The following is a 20,301-nucleotide window of genomic DNA, read 5'->3' as shown; positions in this document are numbered from 1 at the left end:
GAATACTCAATATTCAGCCCTCTGCTCTCTGTCACTCACTGGGTTATCAGTTTTACCTTTAAGAATTTTTCAAATTTTGTTTTGGAAATTTCAGCCATTGAACATTACCACAAATATTGGACTAGTCTTGGACAAATTCCAGTTAGAACAATTATGCATAAAATTTGTATTTTCTCTGAGTGCAGCCAGTGAATTGCTGACTGCATATTCTGATCCACAGAGTGCAAGAATAGGATATCAAAGTAAACAAATGCATTTTAAAAAACTTAGAAATATATCTTACCTACAGAGCATTTGCACACATCACCTAGGCAGATTTTCTGAAGCATTGTACTGTTTCCAGGGACATTGTAAAATTTAGTGCAACTCTTTGCTGTAGAGAAAAAAAGTTGTGAATACAACAAAAAGATTAAGCAGTTTATCAGAATATTAATGTCTGACTTGATGAAAATTAAAAGTGAAGACCTCTAACCTAGGCCCATCATTTTGATGCAATTATGGCAAAGGCACGTCAGTGACTATACATCAATAGGAGTTTGAGATCTAGTATATCACCAAAGACTCAAGCAAATATTATTGTGGAGGGCATTCTGACTGGTTGCATCACCAATAGTATGGAGATACCAATTTGTAGGATCATAAAAGGTTTCAGAGGATTATAGGCTCAGCCAGCTCCATCACAAGCACCAGCTTCCTAACCAATGAGGACATCTTCAAAAGGTGGTCTCACCATCCGGGTGGGACATGCTTCTTCTCAGTACTAGCACCATGGAGGATGTCCTAGAACCTATAAAACCATACTCAGTGTCTTAGGAACAGCTTTTATCGTCTGCCATCAGATATCTGAACAGCCTATGAACTCGTGAACATTACATTGCTATTCCTCTTTTGCATTAATGATATATTTTTTTATTGTAAATTACAGAAATTTGTTATGGTCATAGGGTCATAGAAAAGTATAGTACAGAACAGGTTTTTCAGCCAATTCAGGTTCTGCCAAACCATTTAAACTGTCTACACCCATCGAAATGTACCGGAGCCATAGTCCTCTATACCCCTACCATCCATGTACCTATTGAAACTTCTCTTAAACATTGAAAACAAGCTTTGCATGCATCAGTTGTGCTGGCAGCTTAATCTGCACTCTCACAGCCCTCTGACTGAAGAATTTTCTCCACATGTTTACCAAGAGAACTGAGAGTGGATATCGGACCTCTGGAAAATGATGTTGGAGGGGTAGTAATGAGGATAAGGAAATGGCAGAGAACTTGAACAAATATTTTGCATCAGTCTTCACTGTGGATGACATGAGCAGTAGGCAGGAAGTTCAAGAATGTCAGGGGAAGAAGTGTATGAAACTGTCATTACTAGGGAGAATGTTCTTGGGAAACAAAGTTCTGAGGTAGATAATTCACCTGGACCAAATAGTCTACACCCAAGGTTCTGAAAGAGGTGATTGATGAGATTGCACAGCTATCAGTAATGATCTTTCAAGAATCACTAGATTCTGCGGTGGTTCCAGAAGACTGGAAGATTGCAAATATCACTCCCTTCTTCAAGAAAGAAAGGAGGCAGAAGAAAGGAAATTATATGCCAGTTAGTCTGATATTTTTGGGGAGATGTTGGAGTCAATTGTTAAGCATGTGTTTTAGGGGTACTTGGAGGCACATGATAAAATAGACTATAGTCAGCATGGTTTACTGAAGGGAAAATCTTTACTGATAAACCTATTGGACTTTTTTGAAGAAATGATAAGGTGGATGGACAAAGGAGAATCAGTAGATGTTGTGTACTTGGATTTTCAGAAGGCCTTGACAAAGTGCCATACATGAGGCTGCTTTAAAAGTTAAGAGCCCATGGTATTACAGGAAAAATACTAGCATGGATACAACAATGGCTGATTGGCAGGAGGCAAAGAGTTGGAATAAAGGGACCCTTTTCTGATTGGCTGCCGGTGACTGGTGGTGTTCCACAGGGGTCTGTGTTGGGACCACTTTTTTTTTTACATTATATGGCAATGACCTGGATGATGAAATTGATGACCTTTTTGCCAAGTTTGCAGATGATGCAAAGACAGTTGGAGGGGCAGGTTGTTTTGAGGAAGTAGAGTGGCTACAGAAGGAGAGACAGATTAGGAGAATGGGCAAAGAAGTGGCAGATGGAATACAGAGTCAGGAAATGTTTGATCACGTACCCTGGTAGAAGAAATAAAAGGGTAAATGGAGAGAAAATTTTAAAAATCTGAGGTGCAAAGGGACTTTGGAGTCCTCATGCAGGATTCCCAAAAAGTTAATTTGTACGTTGAGTCTGTGGTGAGGAAGTCCAATATTAGCATTCATTTCAAGAAGAATAGAATATAAAAGTAAGGGCATAATATTGAAGCTTCATAAAGCACTGGAAAGGCCTCATGGAGTACGGTGAGCAGTTTTGGGCCCCTTATCTAAGCAGGGATGCTGACAATGGAGAGGTTACAAAGGAGGTTCACCAAAATTATTCCACTATTGAAAGGCTTGTCACATGAAGAGCATTTGATGGCTCTGGGCCTGTGTACACTGAAATTCAGAAGAATGTGGGGTGACTGAATTGAAACCTGCTGATGGAGTGGATGTTTCCTATGGAGGGAGAGCCTAAGATCAGAGGACACAGCCTCAGAGTAGTGGGACATTCTTTTAGAACAGAGGTGAGGAGGAATTTCTTCAGCCAGAGAGTATGAATCTATGGACTTTGTTGCCACTAGTGGTATACTTAAGGCAGGGTTTGATAGGCTCTATATTGTTCAAGGCATGAAGGGATACAGGGAGAAGGCAGGAGATTGGGGCTGAGGGGTAAAATGGATCAGCTATGATGAAATGGCAGAGCAGGCTCATTTGTCCAAATGGCCCAATTCTCTCCTATATCTCATGGTCTTAAAATTTTCACTTTTCACTTTTAACTTTTGATCTTTAGTTGTCATCTCACCCAACCTAGATAGAAAAAGCCTGCTGGCATTTTCACTATCTATACCACTCATAATTTTGTATAACATTATCCAATCTCCCCTCAAGATTCTATGTTCCAAGGAATAAAGTCCAAGGCTATTCAATCTGTCCTCATAGCCCAGGACCTCCAGTCCTGGCAACATCCTTGTACATTTTCTCTGAACTCTTTCAATCTTATTTAAATCTTTGCTGTAGGTACGTGACCAAAACTGCACACAATACTCCAAATTAAGCTTCCACATCATCTTGTATAACTTCAACCTAACATTCCACCAAACACACACAAAATGCTGGATGAATTCAGTAGGTCAAGTAGCATCTATGGAAATGAATAAACAGTTGATTTTTCAGGCCAAAACCCTTCTTCAGGACTCAAGCAGTGTCTCCCCCACTTCTCTCTTCTTCTATTCCACACTCTGCCCTCTCACATCTGATCTTCACCTGCCTATCACCTCCCCTGGTTCCCTTCCTCCTTCTTTTTCTGCCATGGTTCACTCTCCTCTCTTGTCAAATTCCTTTTTCTCCAGAAGTTTACCTTTCCCACCTACCTGGTTTCACCTACCATATTCTGGCTTGTCATCCTTCCCTTCCCCAACCTTTTTTATTCTGGCATCCTCCCCTTTCTTTTCAGTCCTCTTGAGTGTTCTTGGCCTGAAATGTGACTGTTTATTCATTTTCATAGATGCTGCCTGACCTGCTGAGTTCCTCCAGCAATTTGTGCTTCCAGCATCTGAAGAATCTCTTGTATTTATGACTCATATCAGTGGCAATAACCTGGTTCGGATTAATTTTGACTGCTGTGGTATTAGTTCAAATTGCTGTGTATTCATGCTATGTTGACATTAAGAAATGTGTAATGATTTTTTTGATTAATTTGTCCTGGGGCAATGCAACACTGATTTTTTTTTCTAAAAAGTTATTTGGATATTTACCAATCTTTAATTTCCCTACTTTAGACTGTTAGCAAACAGCTTTACTTTTGTTGTTTCTACCATGAAAAAGTATTAAATTCAGGTAATAAGGTAGCCTTCTAAATGCTCACTTGTATCATAATATTCATAGATCTTGACAGAGGCTGGTTGAATAAATCCAACTTTGTAGTACTGGTGCACTCTAAATCCAATGCAAGTGTCTTCAGTATTTGACACCTGTATGAGACAAAAAGTCATCATATATGTATCAGAATACAACTGATCAACTCCAGCTTAGCCACAAGAATTGCAGACTTTATAGACCAAGATGACAAGGACAGCAGGTGCATGTGAACAGCACAATCCACAGATTCTCCTCATACCTTGTTCTCTGGTAATTTCTCATTGTTCCATGATCACTATTGCTCTAGTGATATAGAAGGATATAGCATTTTGAGAAGACAGCTTATTTCCTTCTTTTCAAGATTTATTAGTGATGGACATTAAAGGACTTTACATAAAATAGTATTAGCCAGTTGCTGGTGTAGCGGCGTTTGCACTGGATTTAGAGGTAAGTGGCCCTGGGTCCAAATCCTGTTGGCTGTCTGCAAGTTTTCCATCCATGCTAGCAACTTGGCCTCAAGTAGACACGAATGCTAAAGAAAAGCATGGTTGCTGCCTGATGAACCAAAAGGCACAGAAAGGAACAAAAAAAGTATACATGAACATAATAAAATTAACATAGGATAATTAGTGGTACCATATCTAGTAAAGGTTGTTTTAAAAGCTGGTTGTTTCAGAAGAATTCAAAACAAATAGAAACTGGCACCATATTGGTATGTGAGTTGAGAAGTATAAATTAAATGATTAACATAAGCCAAAGTAAATTTCACTTAAATTAGTAAACACTTAAGACTTGTTAAAATCTCTGAACTGAGTATGAACTTAACAAAAATAGTCTTCTCTTATTTCTGCTGTTTGCATCTTGCATGATATTCAATAAACTCAGTCCAATGTTTGCAGAGTTATATTATGTAAATTCTTAAGCCAATTCATATCATTACTCAAACAACTTTACACAGCAGAGTTAAGGTTAGCTTTATTTTATTTCAGATTTTGAGCCACTCCATAAAAAACTATGGACCCCAGTTTGGGAGCCCCTGATTTAGGTCCTTATTCAACAGTTAAGTTCTACGGTGTGTTACAATTTTTCTTTGTTTCCATTGACAGCACCTCTAAGGACTCATCTCTCATTTCACCTCCCCAATTGTTTTCTCCTTCCCTCCTACTATTTTCATCTTCTAAAATCTTGTTTAAACTCTAATTTCATTTATTTCTCTGCAAGGGGCTTTGACCAGAACTACCAATGATTGTCTCTCCACAGATTCTGTCCAGCCTGTTGTGTTTCATCAGAAGATTCTGTTTCATTTTTCTCTTACTTACAGCTTTTAGTTTCAGTAAAATGCTTTACAAGTGTACTTCCTAGACAAAGTCTCAGGATTGAAGATGACTCTCACCTAAGCTGGTTTTGTGGGTTTTGAAATGATTGATGAAACCAAAGTGGGAACCATTGAAGAGCATCAGATGTTTGTGAGGTGGGGTACTCTTTCTGACAATTACGCAGGGCTTATGCATGGGCAATACCACTCTAAATGTACCCTTTCTCCATTTTGGTTGGTCATATCTGTCAGAAGGAGGCAGGTTCAGGTAGATTTGGGTACTTCTGGGTAGTTCTGAGTGATTGTGGCTCTGTTTGTGACACTACTTTACAGCCAAGTCATGAAACAAAAAAAGGAGCCCTATAGGGATAAAGATTAAAGGAGCAGTTGATGGTGTGTAGAAAGCTATCATCTTCTTCTGATCAAAGTTTTCCTCTCAACTAAACACCGCAAAAACAACCTATCTGATTGTAATTTGCTTAATATTTGTGGGAGCCTATGAGCACAAAAATGGACATCAACAGTGTATTACACTCTAGTAGTATAGTTATTTAGGACATCTTTGTAACTTCTGTCTCATAACTGTCCAAACATAGAAATCTTCTTACCGAATCTAAATAAATGATCACAGATCCTGTGGTGGATAATGCTTTGTTCAGTTCAAATCCTGATATGTAATTCTCTATTTCATTTTTCAGCTGAAAACAAGGCAGAATAATAGTTAATAGTGTTGCAATGTTAGCACTAATTTCAAGGGGACTGAAACAAGGATGTATTGTTGAGGCTTTATAAACCACAAATGAGTATTGTGAACAGTTTTGGGCCCCTTATCTTAGAAAAGATGTGCTGAAACTGAAGAGTGTTCAAAGGAGATCCACAAAAATAATTCCAGGATTGAATGGCTGGTCAGGTGAAGAGTGGTCGATGGCTCTGAGCCTGTATTCACTAGAATTCAGAAGAATGAGGGTCAACTTCTTGAAACCTACCGAATGGTGAAGGGGTCTTGATAGAGTGTATATGGAGATGGTTGGGAAGTCTAAGATCAGAGGACGCAACCCCTGAGTAGAGAGACGTCCTTTTTGAAGAGAGATGAGGAGAAATTTCTTTATCCAGAGAATGGTGAATCTGTGGAATTCTTTGTCACAGGCAGCTGTGGAGGCAATGTCTTTATGTATATATAAGACATAAGTTGAAATATTCTTGATTGGTCAGGGCAAGAAGGGAAATGGGGAAAAGGCAGGATATTGAGGCTGTGAGAAAAATTGGATCAGCCATGAGGAAATGGTGGAGGAGATTCAATGGACCAAATGGGCTAATTTCTGCTCCTATATCTTGTAGTCTGTTCTTATAAAGACAATTCAATAGGGAAATAGTAATAGATCATTACACCCACAGAACGCTGGAGGAACAGCAGGTCAGGTACTGTCTATAGAAATGAATAAACAGGACCTGATGAACAGGTCTTGGGCCTGAAATGTCAACTGTTCACTCTTTTCCAGAGATGCCGCCTGGCCTGCTAAGTTCCTCCAGCGTTCTGTGTGTGTTGTCTTACACATCAGTGACAGGTTCTCTCTCAATGTGTATCAGGATCATCTGTCCATTGTTGACTTCGACCACTTTGATAAGTTATGTGGATACAGAAATACTTTATGATAACTTGCATTTTTTGTGCTTGGTAGTTAATGCCAACTGCTTTTGGAAAACATTGCTAAACCATCAAGAAGTAGGTTCCATGTATTTATTTTGTAATTCTGCAAAAGAAACCCAGGTAATTCTGAATGAATAAAATACCTACACGATCAAGATCACTGATATCTGGAGAGAATCCAGTTAGCATTGAAATATCCATAATAGCCATTGGGGATGGTGTTTCACCAAGATATCTGCAAAAGACAAATTGAAACAGGTTAGTAACAGAGCAGTTCCTGGGAGAATGAGGAGAGCAAAGTAAGGATATTCCCAATCAGAGTACCCAGTCCCATTGATGAGTATTTTTTAATCAGTGACACCTCACTTAAAGTAATCAGATCCCAGAATAGGACATCCCCATTTAGTGGGTGGAGAAAAGTTTTGGGGAGATGTCAGAGGTACATTTTGTCTTTCACACTGAGAGTGGTAGGTGTCTAGATACACTGCCAGGGCTGGTGTTAGAGGCTGATACAACAGGGGCATTTCAGAGACACTTGGATGTAAGCAAATGGGTTATTATGGACTGTGTATGACGGAAATGTTGGATTGATCATGGAGTAGGCTTATATAGGTTAGCACAACACTGCAGGCTAAAGGACCCGTACTATACTGTTCTATATCATATGTATATTCTAACATCCAAACCTATGAAGATTGGCCTTATCTTAAACAATAATGAGGTGACCTACAGGGAAGAAGTCAGCTCTCTGACACAGTGGTGTCAAGAAAACAACCTCTCCTTCAATGTTGCAAAAACAAAGGAGCTGGTTGTGGATTACATGAAGAATGGAGATGGGCTAAGCTCTATTGGCATTAATGGATCTGGGTTTGAGAGGGTGAACAGCCTTAAGTTCCTTGGCATACACATCACTGAGGATCTCACGTGGTCTGTACATACCAGCTGTGTGGTGAAAAAGGCACAACAGTGACTCTTTCACCTCAGACGGTTGAGGAAGTTTGGTATGGGCCCCCAAATCCTAAGAAATTTTTACAGGGGCATAATTAAGCGCATCCTGACTGGCTGCATCACTGCCTGGTATGGGAATGCTACCTCCCTTAATCGCAGGACTCTGCAGAGAGTGGTATGGACAGCACAGCACATCTGTAATTGTGAACTTCCCATGATACAGGGCATTTACAAAGACAGGGGGTGTGTAAAAAGGGGACCTGAGTCACCCCAACCACAATCTATTCCAGCTGCTACCCTCTGGGAAATGGTACCATAGTATAAAAGCCAAGACCAACAGGCTCCGGGACAGCTTCTTCCACCAGGCCATCAGATTGATTAACTCACACTGATCTGAGTGTACTCTATATTACATTGACTGTTCTATTTATTATAAATTATTATAAATTACTGTGATTGCACATTGCACATTTAGACAGAGACATAACGTAAAGTTTTTTACTCCTCATGTATGTGAGAAATAAAGAAATAAAGTCAATTCAGTTCAATTCAATTTCCATTCTGCAGTGCTTAAACAGTGGTGTCCAGCTGGTGTTGATGTAGCTTATGAAATAACAAAATTTTATTCAGTCCAGATGCAGTGTTTGACCTGAAATATGAACAATTCCTTGCACCCCACAGATACTTTTCAAACTGCTGAGGTCCTACAAAGGCAAACTCGAGGAAATCTGCAGATGCTGGAAATTCAAGCAACACACACAAAATGCTGGTGGAACGCAGCAGGCCAGGCAGCATCTATAGGAAGAGGTACAGTCGACGTTTCGGGCCGAGGCCCTTCATCAGGACTCCTGATAAAGGGTCTCAGCCTGAACGTTAACCGTACATCCTCCTATAGATGCTGCCTGGCCTGCTGCGTTCCACCAGCATTTTTTATGTGTGTTGCTCAAGGTCCTACAAAGGATTGTTTGTTGTTCTAGATTGCAGTATCAGGAGTCTCTTGCATTTCCATTCAGTTTTGTTTGGTTCTATGTGGTACTCAAGCCTGTGGGTGGTAAGGTGAAGATATGTCTCTACCAAAGGAGACAGAAGGTGTTTCTTTCCTCTGCTTGCCTGTAAGGTGTAGCATCTGCTTAGCCACCCAGTCAGGGTCACATGAAGCCATGGAGCAGGTGGTGGATGATTGTATGAGTGTATATTACAAGTTCTAGTTGACGCCAAGCAGACAATATCTGTAAAGTATTGATAATGGCTGGAGGTGGGGGGTCGTGGGAAGTCACCCATCTTGTAAAGACACTGCCCAGAAGAAGGCAATGGCAAACCACTTCTGCAGAATTTCCCAAGAACAATCATAGTCATAGACCATGAAAGTCTACGGCACATAACCATAAATTATGATGATGATGATGACATGCCTGGAATAAACTGTTAACATATTTTGTTTGATATAAATTTCTTCCCACAATGTGTGGTGCCACTCACTGGTGGAGGAAACTATTGAAGCACTCATCTGTCTGACTCTTCCATCACCCTGTAGGTTGACCCAACCCTCACCCCACTATAGAGTACCCAGTCTCTGCCAGAAGCAATGTATCTTATTGACCATGGTGATGGTGGCAATTTCTCTTGGCTATTTGTGTGAATGGAATGTCTTCTCCTTGCCACTTCCTTCCAGTTACAATTTGTGTTGCTCTTATATGACTGTCATAGAAAGTGCTCCTTTTCATGGACAATGATCTGGGAATACAGATCCATAATTCTTTGGAAGTGGCATCACAGGTAGATAGGGTCATAAGGAAAGTTTTTGGCACATTTGCCTTCATAAATCAAAGTACTGAGTACAGCAGTTAGGATGTTATGTTGAAGCTTTATAAGGTGTTGGTGGGGCAGAATTTGGAGTATTGTGTGTCCCTATGGTCACCTATCCACAGGAAAGATGTCATTAAGATTGGAAGAGTGCAGAGAAAATTTACAAGGATGCTACAAGGACTTGGGGTCTGAATTATGAGGGAAAATTGAATAGGGTAGGACTTTGTTCCCTGGAGCATAAAAGAATGAGTGTACAAATTTATGTGGGGTATAAATATGATAACTGCAAGCAGGCTTTTTTCACTGAGGTTGGGTGAGACTAGAATTAGAAAGTTTAGTCACTTGGTATTCAAGGTGAGGTAGTAAATTGGATTAGACATTGGCTTCATGGGACAAGTCAGAGTGGTAATACATGGTTATCTCTCTGACTGGAGGCCTGTGACTAGTGGTATACTGTAGAGAATGGTGCTGCTTGTCATCCACACAAATGATGATAATATGATCAATCAGATAAGCAAATTGGCAGAATATTGGAGGTATAGTGGACAGTGAGGAAGACAATCAAACTTTGTAAGCAGGATATAGACCAGCTGAAAAAATAAGCTGAAATATGGCAGATGGAATTTAATGTAAACAAAAGTGAGCTATTGTAATCCACAATTTCTCGCATATGGCATCATAGATAGATAGAGTCACAAAGAGAGTTTTTGGCACGTGGGCCTTCACAAATCAGAGTATTGGGTACAGGAGATGGGGTGTTATGTTGAAGTTGTATAAGAGACTGGAGACGTTTAATCTGGAGTTTTGTTCATCTACATACAGGAAAGATATCAATAAGATTGAAAGGGCGCAGAGAAGTTTACAAGGATGTAACTGAACTTGAGAATCTGAGCTATCAGCGAAAGGTTGAACAAATTAGGACTTTATTCTCTGTAGGAGAGTAAGGGGAGAACTGATTGAGGGATACAAAATTATGAGGGGTATAGACAGGGTAAATGCAAGCAGACTTTCTCCACTGAGGTTGAGTGAAACTAGAACTAGAGGTCATGGGTTAAGTGTGAAAAGTGAAATGTTTAAAGGGAGCATGAGGGAAATTTTTTCACTAGTAGTGGATGTCAGGTTGGTTTCAACATTTAAGGGAAGTTTAGATAAGTACGTGGATTCGGGAGCTATGGTCCAGGTGCAGATTGATAGGACTAGGCAGAGTAATATTTTGGCCTGGACCAGATTGGTTGAAAGGCCTTTTTCTGTAATGTAGTGCTCTATGATTCTCTGACTCCATGAATGTGACTTATGTGCTGTTTGTGAGTTGTATGTACTGTGTTGTGCCCCTTGGTCTAGTGAGACATGTTTTTCATTTGACTGTATACATGTTGTCATGTGTGACGCCAAGCAGAGCTACTGGACGGATGATGCTAATGAGAGAGCTAACGGAAGACAATGGAGAAATATTCAAAATGCTAATAAGAGAGGAGAGAGAGATTAATGAGAAAGAAACACAATTCAGATATTGACAGACTGTTTGCTTTGAACCTGAACTGTTTGAAGTTTGATGGACAGGTGATACCCCAGCAGGGGGATAAAAAGAGCAGGTTTGCTAAGGCACGGGACGCCACGAGACCCTGGAAAGAGCAGTGTGCCCCCACAAGTTGGTGGGAGTTTGGAGGACCGGTTCGCGGGAATTGGTCAGAGGCTCACAGGGTGTAAAGGTACGATTGGTAGGAACCTGGGGTGTGTGTCCTTCCTTGCCTGGGTGCCGGCTTCACCATGGAAGAACAATCATATCCGGAACGGAGGGGTCACAGTTGGTGACCACAGCGGGATCAGAAGACATCAAAAGGTCTGCCCGAAACCAACTGCATCTCTCACTCTCTCTCTCTCTCTCCCTCCAACGGTACAACAACAGCGACTACTTTGAACTGCACTAAACTGAACTGAACTCTGCTTCACTTAAGACTGATCATTTTACCCCTAGACTGCAATAGAGCTTGGTTGATTCCTATTACCCTAGATCTGTGTATATGTGTGTATTATCATTGCTAACCAGTTACATTTATATCCTTACGATTAGTGTACTGTAATACTTATTTCTCTAATAAAACTTTATTAGTACCTAGTAATCACAGACTCCATCGAGCGTTCCATTTCTGCTGGTTTGGCAACCCAGTTACGGGGTATGTAACAATGTATATGGCTGAATGATCATGAACTTGATGTTGAACTCTAAACTCATTGAAATGTGAGCTACTTACCGTGCACAAACTTTTATAAGAAAGGTACTCTCAGCATCTTCAGGTTGCCGTGCTACAAATATGCAAAATAAAGTTCATTATGGTAATCACAAATACTTCAATTCCCATTTGTAACTCGGATGTTAATAAAAGGAAAGGGTATTTTAAGTAGTTTTTGAAAATAGAAATTTTCAGTTCTCAAATTGAAAACCGGGGGTGCTACAGGAGCGTAGCAGTCAGCATGGCACTATTGTGGCTCAGGGTGTTCCAGAATGCAGAGTTCAATTCCATGCCACCTGTGAGAAGGTTGTACAACATTTCCTGAACCCTTCTGCCTCACTAAATCTATTACAAATTTTGAAAACCTTCTCATATATTCATACACTAAAAGAAACTTCCATTAGGAGGGCCCCATGTGCCCATATTTAGTTGGGAGCAGTGGAACAAAGTTTATCAAGGTTAATATGCTGTAGGTTAAAGGCTCAAATGCTCAGCCAGTTACTTTTTCAAGGGTGACAACAGTTTCTCTACCTACCACCTTTCAAGGTTCCCAGTTCCAGACTCCCATCACTGGTGATCTTTACTTTTTCTCAACTCCCTCTCACTTCAGCTTCAAAGTTTTGATCATTTCCATTGGAGCTCCTACTTGGTATCAAGTTTCTGCAATTTTAATCGCCTTGGAAAGGTCTCGCAATATTTAGGTGTTATGCAAGAGGACATCCCCTGACTGCTGCAAAGTCTAATAGTGTAAAGTATCAGGGATTAAGTTGACTCCTTGTTGGATTATTGTCAAACTATAACACCCTTTCTGCTGGTACTTTAGATATTGTCTTCTTCGTGGTCTCCAACAGGCACATTTCACACAATCATACAAATCAATGAATGCATTAAAGGCAGATCCATCCAGCATGCTCTTTGACTTTCTACCATCTGATGCATAAAAACAAGAACGGTCAGGTTGGGAAACAGTTTCTTCTGAACACCGTGCTGCATCATATTTGAAGTATCACCATGTAATCTGTTCTGCACATGACAATATCTAATTTATGCATTTATCTTGTTATTTATGTGTAATTCTTCTGTAGATTTTATCCTTACTTTCCTAAGTTATTGTGTGTTATATGTGTGTTATGCTATTATGCTTTACATCCATTGTCTCATTTGATGGTATACATATATTGTTAAATTACAATAAATTTAACTTGCTTGGACTTGAAAACTTGATGAACAATTAAAATTCATACTTAATACCATTGTTTTCTTAGTTTACTCCAATCCATAGCTGACTCAGTAGAAATAGAGAGGGATAGACAGACAGAGCAAGATAAGGAAAATTCATGAAGATAAAGTATAAAGATAAAGAGTAAAAAGGAAATACTGAAATAATATTTTTGACAAAAGCCCAAGAAATACATCCATGGTACTTTTCCTTGATACATTTAACTTTACTATGCTCCAGCACTGAGCACTGGGAACCTCATTGTTAATAATGTTCACAGTGTTATGCTTACCATTATTAAGTTCCTCGGGAGTTATTGTTAAACTGAAGTGTTTACATTCCTTGGGTTCATCAGGCAACAATGCATAATAAGTTGTAAAAACCTGCATGAAGGAAACATATATTAGAGGTAACCTATCAAAAATCACTGACTAAAAATAGAGAAGTATAGGAATATCTCATAGAATGGTAAATCGATCTAAAATCAATGAAGATGTCACTATCTTGAATGCAACTCTTGATTTTGTTTGAATAGCCATTCTTAAAAAAAGCAGCTTCTCAGCTCTGTAAAGTTGAATTGCCATTTTTGCACCACAGTTAAAAATCCCAGTCTAACCTGCAATGTTAGAAATGATTTTTTTTTTGCTTTCGTTTCTATAATAGGTAATGAAGTATGATACTTCGGAACTGGATATTTTAGAGAAATATGGAGCTAGTGGAGCAGATGTAAAACTTATTCATAAGGACGGCACTGGATCTGAGAGAATACATATTGGGAAATACAGCAATTCTCTTTCCTGAGGAAATTTTAATAGTGTTTCTCCTATCTTTTCCAGTTACTTGTAGCATTTGAAGGTGTGATCCAAAAGATTTATCCTCTCCAACAATGAGCAATCTACTGGAGGAACTTTTGACAATTTGGATCAAAACCTGCATCAGAATCTTTCTGTAACACAGATGCTGCTTGACACACTGAGTCCTTCCAATACTTTGTTTGTTGTCCCTGATTCCAGCATTGTCAGTCTCTTATCTCCCTCCCCATTTTATCCTCCAAGTTTGATCTGTCTTTGGATTTTAGGTTTCTCTACCTAAATGAACTTAATTGCTTTGCCAGTTGTATGATACAAGCATTTCCAGTGGGTCTTTAACTTCTAAATTATCCATTCCAGAATGAACATATTTTTAACATGTTACATCAAGTGAAAACAAATTTATTCCAGGATTCTTGACAAACTGTTATTGGAACTGCATTCATAACATCACCACCCAGACGTCTGATAGCCACATGAAACAATTCTTAAACATATGATAACCATGAAATAAAAATTAATATTTGGAGGTGCTGAGGAGTAGGTACAGAGGAGATGTCAGGGGTAAGTTTTTTACTCAGAGTGGTGAGTGCGTGGAATGGGCTGCTGGCAACGGTGGTGGAGGCGGATACGATAGGGTCTTTTAAGAGACTTTTGGATAGGTACATGAAGCTTAGGAAAATAGAGGGCCATGGATAAGCCTAGTAATTTCTAAGGTAGGGACATGTTCAGCACAACTTTGTGGGCCGAAGGGCCTGTATTGTGTTGTAGGTTTTCTATGTTTCTATAATACATTAAACATATTATATGTGGTGACATGTATGTACTCTGATAATATATTTTACTTTGAACTTTACTTCTTTGAATTTTATGAACATAATCTCACTTTCCCAAGTAAAAACAAAGGCACATTGTTCAGTCTTTAAATACTAACTTATTCCATGTAACTGTCAGTGATCTTCTTTCCCTGTCCTATTTTGCCTATAGTGATTTTTTTCTTTTTCAAATTCCTTGGTAAGATAAATTTGCAACTTCTCAGGTTTTCTCATGATAATATTGAGACCTCTCCAAATCTTTTCACAATGCCTTTTGGTCATATTCTCAAGAGTTAGCCCATTGTCAGTGAAGAGATTTGCTTTTAATTTCAGTTCTATAGTTCTTGATTTAATCATTTACATTTTCAAAACTGGCTCTTCTGTTCTTGTATCTAGGTGAGCTCAGTTTTCTCATCTCAACTGAAGTGTTTACCCTCTGCATTCTACTTTTTTGTTTCCGAGAAGAGTTCTTTCCTGCTTTTTCTGAATCCACTCAAATTTGTGTCTTTTATAAATGAACACTCTTCTCTTTCTCTACATTATCCTTCTCATCTTGCAGCTTACACCTGTACAAGAAGGGAAGTGAAGAGTATCTTCTCTGTTAATTATGCATCTTCTGTTTTAAACACAGCTTGTCAAAAGTGGGATAGCTGAAATTGAGTTCTGATCTCTAAATTGTACAAAATACTACACAACAATCCAGTTTTGAAGATACTGAGGCTAAAGGTCTGGAAATACAAGGTGGTCGTGAATATATCCAGTAGAATAAGCAATTGCAAACAACACTTACTTTTAGTGTTCCTTGCCCTTTCCCACGTACAGTAACAGAAAGATTTTGCAAAAGATCAAGCTAAAAAACAAGAGAGCATAGGTTAGCCATTTGCATTATAAAAATATAATGAAACAAAATTAAAAAATGACCATGAGCTTTCATGTACCACTCACTTCAATTTGTGGCAGGCAAATGATTCATGGTGACAAATTCTGAGAAAGGAAAGCAAAGCATTCTTTCTTTGGACTCCAGAAATTGAGGGGCTGAAAACAAAAGGGAGAAGGGGTGGTACGGTAGTGTAACACTTTGCAGTTCAGGCGAATTGGTTTCAATTCTCACCACTGCCTGTAAGGAGTTTGTACATTCCCCCTGTGAGTGCATGAGTTTTCTCTGGGTGCTCTGGCTTCCTCCCACAGTCCAAAGGTGTACTGGTTGACAGGTTAATAACCTGTAAATTATCCTCTGAGGAGGCTCAGATTAAATTGTGGGATTGTTAGGCAGTGTGGCTCATAGCACTGGAAGAGCCTATTTAGCACTGTACCTCAATAAATAAATTAATAAATAAATTTATTCTGAGACTGGAAAGAAAAGCAATAGGTAAACTGTTTACAATCTTTGCTCTGACTCCAGAGATTGATGGGGTAAAAGGGAAAAGGGATCATTATTTTACTTTGCTCCAGTTCTACCTGCAATGAATTTGTTTTGCCTCAAGTCTCTGCCAGGATCAAAAGTAAAGTTGTGTATTACATCCACTGGGCATTGCATGCTGCAATAGTGATGGCGGTAAATGGACATACCTTGGATGATCACCACTGAGGGGAACTAATTATTGTTAAAGAATTCAACAATATGCCAGCCTTTTGACATTTAATGGAGATTGGATTCCAGATGACCCCTATTCATGATTCAAGGTTGTTTAATGTCATTGCTAGTACACAAGTGTAAAGGAGAACAAATGATTGTTAGTCTAGATCTAATGCAGCACAGCACAAAAAAAAACACAATAAGAAAAAGAGCAGAATAATAAAAAACACGAAGAATTATAAGTACATAAGATAGCTTACAGACATAGATTGATTGTATATCCATAAAGTGATACCAGGTATAGGAATGTCTGTACATAAGATGACTCTGACAAGAAATGATATAGTGATGGAGGGGTGGATTGGTGGGTGGAGGTATTGATCAGCCTTATTGCTTGGGAAAAGTAACTGTGGAGATGCTCACTGTGCAGCTGGAGGATGCAATTGTCATCCACAGTCTCAAAGTACCTGAACAGGAATATAATGAATGCTGTACTGAAAATATGCCATCAAATATCTCTGAGAAAATTTTGCTGAAGGTTCACATGTTTCTTTTCTAAAACCCCAAAAGAGGTCAGCGAAGTAATAAACAATCAGCCCTCAGTATCAACAAATGCAATATAAGAACATAAGAACTTAAGAAATAGGAGAAGGAGTAGGCCACTTTTCAATAAGATCATGACTGATCTGGCCATGGACTCATCTCCATCTACCTGCCTTTGCACCATGACCCTTAATTCCCCTACTATGCAAACACCTGTCCAACCTTGTCTTTAAGCATATTTACTGAGGTAGCCTCCACAGCTTCATTGGGCAGAGAATTCCACAGATAAGTGTTGAAGCGGAGCTGACACTCCCACTTGCTTTTTTCTGTTTCTCTCCTCTGCCTCATTCCCTGACAAATCTCCAAATGATCACAATTCATTCTCATCTTGTCAGACTCCTGGCTCTCATCCACATTGATCTTGATTTGCTTCCAGGAAAAGGCTGAGAGAATTTGTAAAATTTTGTCTTCTGACCTTGGTAGATGTTCTCAGCATTGGTGAGCTCAAGCCTGTGCCCTCAGCCTCCTACTTTACCTTCCATGCACTCAAGATTGTATGGCCAGATCCTGTGCCAATTCCTTTTATGAGTTTGCAGATGGCACCACTGTAGTGGGCTAAACCTCAAATAATGTTGAGTTGGAATATAGCAAGGAGACAGAGGGCCTAGTGACATGTTGTCATGACAATAACCTTTCCCACAATGTCAGCAAAACAAAATGAGCTGGTTATTGACTTTCGGAAGAGGAATGGTTCACCTGCTGTGGTTTCTGTCAACGATGTTGAGGTAGAGAGGATCGGGAACTTCAAGTTCCTAGGAACAAACGACACTAATACCTTGTCCTGGTACAATCATGTATTCAGATAACCACAGAAAAAAACAGAAAATGCTCCAGCGTCTCCACTTCTTCACATGGCTAAAGAAATCTGGCTTTGACCTTCGTCAATTTTTATAGATCCACCATAGAAACCGTCCTTTTAGGCCACAAGACCATAAGACACAAGAGCAGAATTAAGCCATTTGGCCCATGGAGTCTGTTCCGCCATTCAATCATGGCTGATCCTTTTTTTCCCTCTCCTCAGCCCCACTCGGCGACCTTCTCCCCATAACCTTCTTCAGATGCATCATAACCAGGTACGGCAAATTCTCTGCCTGAGACTACAAGAAACCAGAGATGCCTCTGGACACAGTGAAACACATCATGGAAACCAACCTCTTACAAATTCTCTCAGCCTTTTCCTGGAAGCAAATCAAGATCAATGTGGATGAGAGCCAGGTGTCTGACAAGATGAGAGTGAATTGTGATCACTTGGAGATTTGTCAGGGAATGAGGCAGAGGAGAGAAACAGAAAAAGCAAGTGGGAGTGTCAGCTCCGCTTCATTTACCTGTGGAATTCTCTGCCCATGGACTCTGTATACACCTCCTGCTTTTTATCCTACTATTATAAGAAAGTGAATGATCTTCCAGTATAATAAGAAGGACTCTTGACTTCAGAATCTACTTTGTTATGATCAATCATCTTATTGTTTAGTTGCATTACACTGTCTCTGTAACTGTATTCTGCATTCTGTAACTGCTCTTCTCTTGTAATACTAACGTCCGCTAATGTTACAAAATGATTTGTCTGATGGCAGCATAACAGGCATAAACTGATTTCCCAGTTTGGCCGCCAATATAATCAAAAATCTATTTGCCAGAATTTTCTGATGTGCTGCAGAAACTCCAAAATTTTACAGAGTAACGTTTTGTGAACAAAGCTGGGATGGAATTAAGCACTTTAATGACAGAAGATATTTTGTAGAGTGTTACGTACCCCGTAATGGGTTAAAAGAACCAGCGGAAATGGAACACACCTGGAGTCTGTTTTTGCAGTTTACTAACGCTACTTTTTATTAGTAACTACACAATACAGTAATATAAAACTAGGTAAATCAAACAGGTTAGCAGAGATTATGTATGTATATATATATATATATATATATATATATATATATATATATATATATATATAGGTGTGGAAATTTATAACCCAAACTTCTTCAAACTTAGGTGGTAATTGATATACTCTTACGATGGGAATTAAGAAAAGTTCAGTTCAGATGCACAGGTTAATTAATACGAGATGTTTGTAATCCAAAGGCGAATGTTGTGAGAAAGCAATTATATCGATATTCCACAGACTCCACGACAGCAATACGAGATAACAATAGTAGTAGGTTTTATCTCCGAAATTGTTCCAGTCCACACACGAAATATCACCAACAGTGATCTTCAACGAATATCCTTCCAACACAAGTGGTACCACACCCTAATTCAGCTATGGGACATCTCAAAGTGGTGGCCACAGGATAGTTAAACAGAATCCACGTATGAATTATCACCAACAGTAGCTTATCACAAAGGGGACCCTCTTCAGGAGAACCACTCCACCTCTCCCTCTCTCTTCTTTTAAAGGCACAGTCCATAATGAGTAACTCAGGATATCATCACAAGAGTAACACACATAAAATGTCGGAGGAACTCAGTAGGTCAGGCAACATTTGTGGAAAGCAATTCTGGCTTTCCTCTGGCTTCTTCACCCTTCCCTTCCCATCCTGAAATGCCAGCTGTTTATTCCTCTCCATAGATGCTGCCAAATTATGGAGTTTCTCCAGCATTTTTGTGCATTTCTCTGGATTTCCAAGCATCTGCAGAATCTCTTGTGCTGAAGATATTTTATTTCTGGAGAAGGTGGCCTCTGCGTGGCAGACATATCGAGATGGACTTGTCGAACTGAATGGCTTGTTACAATGCCAGAGGTTTACTTAATACACAACAATTTAGAAACATAGAGACATAGAAAACTTACAGTACAATACAGGCCCTTCGGCCCACAATGCTGTAGCAAATATGTCCTTACTTTAGAAACTACCTAGAGTTACCCATAGCCCTCTATTTTTCTAAGCTCCATGTACCTATCCAGGAGTCTCTTAAAAGACCCTATCGTATCCACCTCCACCACTGAAGCCAGCAGCCCACTCCACGCACTCACCACTCTCTGCATAAAAAACTAAACTCTGACATCTCCTCTGTAATTTAATTCACTTCTATGATCAATTACAGAACAATTGATGAGAACTACAAATTATTAATGTCATTTCAGAGGATGACTATATATGATGAAGAAATAAGAAAAAAGGAATAAATACATCAAACTTCTGAACAAACCTTTGCTGTATTACTCTTCAGTAGTGTTTGTTGATTCAATACCCAGAAAAGGGGATTTTTCCTGCCAGGAATTGTCACAGTTACTGCCAAGTTCATTTCCTTGAACTGAGGTGTATCAGTCTTGTACCTGGCCAGTGCTTGCAATGCCACCATTGTTGCCTGGAAAAATAA

General features: G+C 39.4%; 1 protein-coding gene across 1 annotated transcript in view; it reads right to left on the bottom strand.

The window, feature by feature from the left end:
• Positions 1–20,301, bottom strand: part of LOC140191057 (venom factor-like) — a 174,128-nt gene that overhangs the window by 7,498 nt on the left and 146,329 nt on the right. Inside the window, exons 30-37 of the mRNA XM_072248132.1 lie at positions 20,131–20,289; positions 15,595–15,654; positions 13,473–13,563; positions 11,983–12,034; positions 7,124–7,211; positions 5,937–6,026; positions 4,021–4,126; positions 284–373 (exon numbers count right to left, since the gene is read on the bottom strand). Coding sequence (XP_072104233.1) covers positions 284–373; positions 4,021–4,126; positions 5,937–6,026; positions 7,124–7,211; positions 11,983–12,034; positions 13,473–13,563; positions 15,595–15,654; positions 20,131–20,289 — 736 coding nt within the window. The remainder of the gene's footprint in view (positions 1–283; positions 374–4,020; positions 4,127–5,936; positions 6,027–7,123; positions 7,212–11,982; positions 12,035–13,472; positions 13,564–15,594; positions 15,655–20,130; positions 20,290–20,301) is intronic.

The sequence above is a fragment of the Mobula birostris genome, chromosome 32 (genome assembly GCF_030028105.1).
Source record: "Mobula birostris isolate sMobBir1 chromosome 32, sMobBir1.hap1, whole genome shotgun sequence".
In the NCBI taxonomy this organism is placed as follows: domain Eukaryota; kingdom Metazoa; phylum Chordata; class Chondrichthyes; order Myliobatiformes; family Myliobatidae; genus Mobula; species Mobula birostris.
This window is presented reverse-complemented; position numbering and strand designations above follow the sequence as displayed.